Genomic DNA, 8,436 nt, shown 5'->3' with positions numbered 1-8,436 from the left:
TCCCGGGAATTAACCTTGTAAATCTAGGCTGCACTCCCTCAATAGCAAGAATGTCCTTCCTCAAATTAGGGAACCAAATGTGTACACAATACTCTAGGTGTGGTCTCACTAGGGCTCTGTACAATTGCAGAAGGACCTCTTTGCTCCTATATAAGCCCAGCTGCTCCTTTCTATCAACATATGACAGTCCCGCCATCCCGGGAATTAGTTGTAGGTTAGTTACCTAAAATTGGAGAATTCGATATACATACCAGGAGGTTGTATGCTACTCAAGCTAAATATGAGCGGTTCTTCCTCCAGTTTGCATGTGGTCTCACACTTGCAATGGAGGAGGACCAGGACAGAAAGGTTGGTTTGGGAATGGGAAGGAGAGTTAAAATGGTCAGCAAATGGGAGAGCCAGTAGAATATTCCTTAAACCCAACTAACAGATCAACGGACCGCGATATTTCAAAGGCAATAAAGACTTGCAACAAATGTTGGCTCAAAATATCTTTACTAAATATCATAAAATAGAAGTCCAGCGCAAGTCATGCCATTTTGTGAACTTTCAGAATGTTACGAACTATAATGGAGCCTAATTTTTCAGATTGTGCGTTGATTATGAGGTGCTGATTAAAACTCTTCCTCACCCTCTTCATCACCCTCAAACGAGTCAATGCCAACTTCCTCGTAATCCTTCTCCAAGGCTGCCATGTCTTCACGGGCCTCGGAGAACTCTCCCTCCTCCATTCCCTCCCCCACGTACCAGTGCACGAAGGCGCGCTTGGCGTACATCAGGTCAAACTTGTGGTCGAGCCGTGCCCAAGCCTCAGCGATGGCAGTGGTGTTGCTCAGCATACACACTGCACGCTGCACCTTGGCCAGGTCACCACCAGGCACCGCAGTGGGAGGCTGGTAGTTGATGCCAACCTTGAACCCAGTCGGGCACCAGTCCACAAACTGGATGGTACGTTTGGTCTTGATGGCACCAATGGCAACGTTGACGTCTTTCGGCACCACGTCACCGCGGTAAAGCAGACAACAAGCCATGTACTTGCCATGGCGAGGGTCACACTTAACCATCTGGTTGGCCGGCTCAAAGCAAGCATTGGTGATCTCGGCCACGGTCAATTGTTCGTGGTAAGCCTTCTCGGCCGAGATGACCGGGGCGTAGGTGGCCAGAGGGAAGTGGATGCGCGGGTATGGGACTAAGTTGGTCTGGAACTCTGTCAGATCAACATTCAAGGCACCATCAAAGCGAAGGGAGGCTGTGATGGAGGACACAATCTGACTAAGGAGGCGGTTAAGGTTGGTGTAAGATGGGCGCTCAATGTCCAGGTTTCTGCGGCAGATGTCGTAGATGGCTTCATTGTCCACCATGAAGGCGCAGTCTGAGTGCTCCAGGGTGGTGTGGGTGGTCAGGATGGAGTTGTAGGGCTCCACCACTGCAGTGGAGATCTGAGGAGCTGGGTAGATGGCAAACTCTAGTTTGGACTTCTTGCCAAAGTCGACGGAGAGACGTTCCATCAGCAGGGAAGTGAAACCGGAACCAGTGCCTCCACCAAAGCTGTGGAAGACCAGGAAACCCTGGAGTCCTGTACACTGATCAGCCTGCGGAGAAATCAAAGGACAATATCATCCAATATAGGAAGAAGCCATGTTGTGGTCATCGCGCATGCCAACACAATAGATGCTAGTATTTATTTCAAGAGGGCTCAAACACAAAAACAGGGATGTAATGCTGAGGCTCTTTCAAGCGCTGGTCAGGCCACATTTGGATTATATGGTGAGCAATTTTGGGCACCATATCCGAGGAGGGATGTGCTGGCTCTGGAGAGGGTCCAGTGGAGGTTTAGGAGAATGATCCCAGGAATGAGAGGGTTAACCTATGATGAGCGTTTGTCGGCACTGGGCCTGTACTCGCTGGAGTTTAGAAGAATGAGGGGGAGACCTCATTGAAACTTACAGAATAGTGAAAGGCTTGGATAGAATGTTACCACTAGTGGGAGAGTCTAGTCACAGCCTCAGAATTAAAGGACCTTTTTTTAGGAAGGAGATGTGGTGAAATTTGTTTAGTTTGTTCAAGAAGGAACTGCAGATGCTGGAAAATCGAAGGTAGACAAAATTGCTGGAGAAACTCAGCGGGTGCAGCAGGAAAAAGGCAATGTTTCGGGCCAAAACCCTTCTTCAGACTTCAGAATTTTGTCTACCTGAGAAATTTATTTAGTCAGACTGTGGTGAATCTGTGGAATTCTTTGCCACAGAAGGCTCTGGAGGCCATCAGTGGATATTTTTAAGGCAGAGATAGATTCTTGATTAGTACGGGTGTCAGTGGTTATGGGGAGAAGGCAGGAGAATGGGGTTAGGAGGGAGATTGATCCCTGGGATGGCGGGACTGTCATATGAGGAAAGGTTGAAACGACTAGGCTTGTATTCACTGGAGTTTAGAAGGATGAGGGGGATCTTATAGAAACAAATAAAATTATAAAGGACTGGACAAGCTAGATGCAGAAAAAATGTTCCCAATGTTGGGCGAGTACAGAACCAGGGGCCACAGTCTTAGAATAAAGGGGAGGTCATTTAAGACTAAGGTGAGAAAAAAACTTTTTCATCCAGAGAGTTGTGAATTTGTGGAATTCCCTGCCACAGAGGGCAGTGGAGGCCAAGTACTGGATGGATTTAAGAGAGAGTTAGATAGAGCTCTAGGGGCTAGTGGAGCCAAGGGATATGGGGAGAAGGCAGGCACGGGTTATTGATAGGGGACGATCGATCAGCCATGATCACAATGAATGGCGGTGCTGGCTCGAAGGGCCGAATGGCCTCCTCCTGCACCTATTTTCTATGTTTCTAATGAGAGTTAGATCAGTCATGATTAAATGGCTGAGTTGACTTGATGGGCCGAATGGAAATAGAAAGACTTCACACACCAGTTTGCGTATTCTATCCAGAACAGAGTCGATGAGCTCCTTGCCAATGGTGTAGTGCCCACGGGCATAGTTGTTGGCGGCATCTTCCTTGCCGGTGATGAGCTGCTCGGGGTGGAACAGCTGGCGATATGTACCAGTGCGGACCTCATCTGGAAAATGTAATGGTGGATGGGAGTCAGGTTAAGACACAACATTGACCCACATTAAAGGTATGGAGTTACCACAGGAAAACTGAGGTAAACACTCAGTCATAGAACTGTACAGCACGGAAACAGGCCCTTCGGCCCACCTTGCCCATGCCGACCAACTTGGCATTCTGGTCTAGGCCCAATTGCCTGCGTTTGGCCCATCGTCCTCCAAACCTTTCCCATCCACAAATCTATCTATCCAAATATCTTTTGAACGACTCCAGAACCAGGGGCCACAGTTTAAGAATAAGGAGTAAGCCATTTAGAACGGAGACGAGGAAACACTTTTTCACAGAGAGTGATGAGTCTGTGGAATTCTCTGCCTCAGAGGGCGGTGGAGGCGGGTTCCCTGGATGCTTTCAAGAGAGAGCTAGATAGGGCTCTTAAAAATGGCGGCGTCAGGGGATATGGGGAGAAGGCAGGAGCGGGGTACTGATTGGGGATGATCATGGGGCATTCATGACAAGACGAGTTGAGTATAGGAGCAAAGAGGTCCTTCTGCAGTTGTGCAGAGCCCTAGTGAGACCACACCTGGAGTATCGTGTGCAGTTTTGGTCCCCTAATTTGAGGAAGGACATTCTTGCAATTGAAGGAGTGCAGCGTAGGTTTACAAGGTTAATTCCCGGGATGGCGGGAGGGTCATTTGCTGAGAGAATGGAGCAGCTGGGCTTGTGCACTCTGGAGTTTAGAAGGATGAGAGGGATTCTTATTGAAACATATAAGATTGTTAAGGGTTTGGACATGCTAAAGGCCGGAAACATGTTCCCGATGTTGGGGGAGTCCAGAACCAGGGGCCACAGTTTAAGAATAAGGAGTAAGCCATTTAGAACGGAGGTGAGTCTGGAATGTTCTGCCTCAGGGGGCGGTGGAGGCCGGTTCTCATGATACTTTCAAGAGAGAGGCCCTTAAAGATAGCGGAGTCAGGGGATATGGGGAGCAGGCAGGAACGGGGTACTGATTGGGGATGATCCGCCATGATCACATTGAATGGCGGTGCTGGCTCGAAGGGCCGAATGGCCTACTCCTTCACTTATTGTCTATTGTCATTTTATCTGCTTCTATAGCCTCCTCTGGCAACTTTGGGCAGCACAGAGGCACTACGGTAGAGTTGCTGCCTTACAGCACAGACACTCGGGTTTGATCCTGACCTCGGGTACTGTTTGCACAGAGTTTGTACGTTCTCCCTGTGAATGCGTGGGTTTCCTCCGGGTGCTCCGGTTTCTTCCCACGTGCCAATGGCGTACAAATTATTCGGCTTCGGTAGAAATTGTCCCTTGTGTGTAGAAGAGTTGCAGTGTACGGGGTGATCGCTGGTCGGCACGGACTCAGTGTGCGGAAAGGCCTGTTTCCAAGTTGTATGTCTAAAGTCTAACACTCATCCCTTATATGGACCACCCTCTACATGATCCTACGGATGTGGACAAGGGGGCTGAATGGTCCACTTTTGTCCCCATTCATGTTCTTATGTTATTCGGCAACGAGCCGACCTTGTGAAAATGGCACATGGTTGAAAAAATGTGAATGACAATAGACAATAGGCGCAGAAGTAGGCCATTCGGCCCTTCGAGCCAGCACCGCCATTCAATGTGATCATGGCTGATCATCCCCAATCAGTACCCCGTACTTGCCTTCTCCCCTGACTCCGCTATCTTTAAGAGCCCTATCTAGCTCTCTCTTGAAAGTATCCAGAGAACCGGCCTCCACCTCCCTCTGATGCAGAGAATTCCACACACTCACAACTCTCTGGGTGAAGAAGTGTTTCCTCGTCTCCGTTCTAAATGGCTTACCCCTTATTCTTAAGCTGTGGCCCCTGGTTCTGAACTCCCCCAACATCGGGAACATGTTTCCTGCCTCTAGCGTGTCCAAGCCCTTAACAATCTTATATGTTTCGATAAGAATCCCTCTCATCCTTCTAAATTCCAGTGTATACAAGCCCAGCCGCTCCATTCTCTCAGCATATGACAGTCCCGCCATCCCGCGAATTAACCTTGTAAACCTACGCTGCACTCTCTCAATAGCAAGAATGTCCTTCCTCAAATTAGGGGTCCAAAACTGCACACAATACTCCAGGTGTGGTCTCACTAGGGCCCTGTACAACTGCAGAAGGACCTCTTTGCTCCTATACTCAACTCAGCTTTCAACAGGCATAAATGGACAGTTTCAAATACCAATGGGGCAACTTTTAGAATCAAATCATAATAGTTCCAAAAATATCCATAGGAGACAAGGAACTGCAGATGCTGGAAACACAAAGTGCTGGAGGAACTCAGCAGGTCAGGCAGCATCTGTGGAGGGAATGGACAGCGGGTGATGTTTTCGGGTCGGGACCCTTCTTCGGACTGGTTTGGGCAATGTGGGTGATGGGGAGATAGAGGAATAAAGATGGTTGGGTAACTGAACCATCCCATCACCAGCTAAGAGAGTGGTCATGACCTACCATCTACCTCATTGGAGACACTCACACTATCTTTTAATCGGACTTTACTTGGCATTAAACCTTAGTCCCCTTTATCCTGTATCTGTACACTGTGGATGGCTTGATTGTAATCATGTATAGTCTTTTCACTAACTGGCGAGCAAGAAACAAAAAAAAAATGTCACTCTACCTCCGTACATAGAAACATAGAAAATAGGTGCAGGAGGAGGCCATTCGGCCCTTCGAGCCAGCATCGCCATTCATTGTGATCATGGGCTGATCGTCCCCAATCAATAACCCGTGCCTGCCTTCTCCCCATATCCCCTGATTCCACTAGCCCCTAGAGCTCTATCTAACTCTTAAATCCATCCAGTGACTTGGCCTCCACTGCCCTCTGTGGCAGGGAATTCCACAAATTCACAACTCTCCGGGTGAAAACGTTTTTTCTCACCTCAGCCTTAAAAGGCCTCCCTTTATTCTAAGACCGTGGCCCCTGGTTCTGGACTTGACCAACATTGGGACATTTTTTCCTGCATCTAGCTTGTCCAGTCCTTTTATAATTTTAGGTAGACAAAAGTGCTGGAGAAACTCAGCGGGTGCAGCAGCATCTATGGAGCGAAGGAAATAGGCAACGTTTCGGGCCGAATCCCTTCCTGAGACTAATGTTATATGTTTCTATAAGATCCCCCTCATCCTTCTAAACTCCAGTGAATACATGCCTAGTCTTTTCAATCTTTCCTCCTACGACAGTCCCGCCATCCCAGGGATCAATCTCGCGAACCTACACTGCACTGCCTCAATCACAAGGATGTCCATCCTCAAATTAGGGTACACATGACAATAGACTACTAACCTATCACGGTGGGCTCCAGGTCCACGAACACTGCCCTGGGAACGTGTTTGCCGGCCCCCGTCTGGCTGAAGAATGTGGTGTAGGAGTCATCACCACTGCCAAGGCCCTTTTCAGAGCCCATCTGGCCATCGGGCTGGATGCCATGCTCCAAGCAGTATAGCTCCCAGCATGCATTGCCCATCTGGACACCGGCCTGGCCAACATGGATGGAGATACACTCACGCTGAAGAGAAACAGAAAACAGAGTTATCACTGGCTGTGCCCCTACTCCCTTCTTAAATACAGCCCAGAACTAGGGGGCCACACAGTCTTAGAATAAAGGGGAGGCCATTTAAGACTGAGGGTGAGAAAAAACCTTTTCACCCAGAGAGTTGCGAATTTGTGGAATTCCCTGCCACAGAGGACAGTGGAGGCCAAGTCACTGGATGGATTTAAGAGAGAATTAGATAGAGCTCTAGGGGCTAGTGGAGTCAAGGGATATGGGGAGATGGCAGGCACGGATTATTGATTGGGGACGATCAGCCATGATCACAATGAAGGGCCGGATGGCCTCCTCCTGCACCTATTTTCTATGTTTATCTATGTTTCTATGACAGGGGACGATCAGCCATGATCACAATGAATGGCGGTGCTGGCTCGAAGGGCCGAATGTCCTCCTCCTGCACTATGTCCTCCTCCTTGCATATGGTGTGCACAGCCTAAAGGACAACTTGGTCTATTTGATCTTATTTGATTGTGCACGCCAGGTTGATTGCATTCGTCGAAACAGGGCGGACCCACGTGAAGGTTGCAATCTCCCCGCCCCATGGTATTTCCTGAAATTCCCCAACTGCGTATATGTGCGACTGCTGCCCCAACTGCGCAGGCGCGGATGGGCGTAAATATACGCGCGAGACGGCGTCATTTTGCGTCCCTACCGCGTCACCGCCGCCATTTTCAATTGTGACGTGGCTGACGGGCCGCCCCAAACTGCGCAGGTGCGGATGTCCATAAATATACTCCCCAACACCCCACCCCCCCCCCACCATCCCGCGGGCCGGTTGCGTAAATCTCCCGAAATTATTTAATTTCCCTAAAATTACCCGAAGACAACCAGAATTCCCCGAATTCCGGGTCATTTCCTTCAAAGTAGAAACACAGGCAGAGATGGATAGATTCTTGATCAGTACGGGAGTCAGAGGCGATGGGGAGAAGGCAGGAGAATGTGGTTAGGAGGGGAATGGCGGGGTAGACTCGATGGGCCGAATGGCCTAATTCTACTCCTATCACTTATGACCTTATCTTTTCAGGACGTTGGCTGGCTCGAAGGGCCGAATGGCCTCCTCCTGCAACTATTTTCTATGTTTCTATTTTTGATATTTATCTGACAAGGCGGAACAGACTTTGAAACACATAACAAGCCAATGTGTCATCTCCAAACACAAAGGAGGCACGTCACCAATACATTTGCCCAGCTTCGCTCTAAAACCTAACTGTAAGGCTATTGTTGCCGCTGATCAGTTGACAGGGACAACAACCTGTCCTTTGCATCTCTTTCTTTAACCTTGAGTCAATTTGTTCTAAGCTTCTGTGATGGATGCCAGGACATTTCACTGCATTAAAAAGAACCTCTCCAAATGCAAAGTACTGCTCTGCTAAATCTAAATGTTATGAGGAATCTTCTCCCCTCTCCCATCGGGCAAGAGGTACAGAAGTGTGAAAGCAAACGCACACCTCCAGATTCAGGGACAGTTTCATCCCGGCTGTTATCAGGCAAATGAACCGTCCTCTCACCAACTAGAGAGCGGCCCTGACCTCCCATCTGGCTGAACACTGTGGCCAGCTTGATTGGAATCATGCATCGTCTTTTCAAGATTCAAGTGAGTTTATTGTCAGATAGGACAATGAAATTCTTGCTTTGCTTCAGCACAACAGAATATAGAAGGCATGAACACAGAACAGATCAGTGTGTCCATATACCACTGTATAAATATATCCACACATGAATAAATAAAAGGGATAAGGTGCAAATAAATAGATAATGGGCTATTAATGACAAAATTGCTGGGTGCGGCAGCATCTATGGAGCAAA

At 48.6% G+C, this 8,436-nt stretch overlaps 1 protein-coding gene across 1 annotated transcript; it reads right to left on the bottom strand.

Annotated features, from left to right (window-relative positions):
• Positions 1 to 478: 478 nt before the first annotated feature.
• On the bottom strand, positions 479 to 6,606 carry LOC129695002 (tubulin alpha chain-like). Its single transcript, XM_055631761.1, has 3 exons — positions 6,366 to 6,606; positions 2,909 to 3,057; positions 479 to 1,592 (listed from the first exon to the last, which is right to left on the bottom strand). The coding sequence occupies exons 1-3, from the start codon at positions 6,544 to 6,546 to the stop codon at positions 615 to 617; spliced, it is 1,308 nt and encodes a 435-aa protein (XP_055487736.1). The 5' UTR covers positions 6,547 to 6,606; the 3' UTR covers positions 479 to 614.
• Between the last annotated feature and the right edge of the window lie 1,830 nt (positions 6,607 to 8,436).

This window comes from Leucoraja erinacea, unplaced genomic scaffold, assembly GCF_028641065.1.
Source record: "Leucoraja erinacea ecotype New England unplaced genomic scaffold, Leri_hhj_1 Leri_89S, whole genome shotgun sequence".
Taxonomy (NCBI): Eukaryota; Metazoa; Chordata; class Chondrichthyes; order Rajiformes; family Rajidae; genus Leucoraja; species Leucoraja erinaceus.
This window is presented reverse-complemented; position numbering and strand designations above follow the sequence as displayed.

Bases quoted from the DNA above. Each gene is read 5' to 3' on its own strand.
- LOC129695002 (XM_055631761.1), bottom strand. From the start codon at position 6,546: ATGGGCAATGCATGCTGGGAGCTATACTGCTTGGAGCATGGCATCCAG. The intron at 3,058-6,365 runs GTTAGTAGTCTA...TACATTTTCCAG, and splicing joins CCTGGAGCCCACCGTGATAG to ATGAGGTCCGCACTGGTACA. The intron at 1,593-2,908 runs GTGTGTGAAGTC...ATTTCTCCGCAG, and splicing joins TGGATAGAATACGCAAACTG to GCTGATCAGTGTACAGGACT.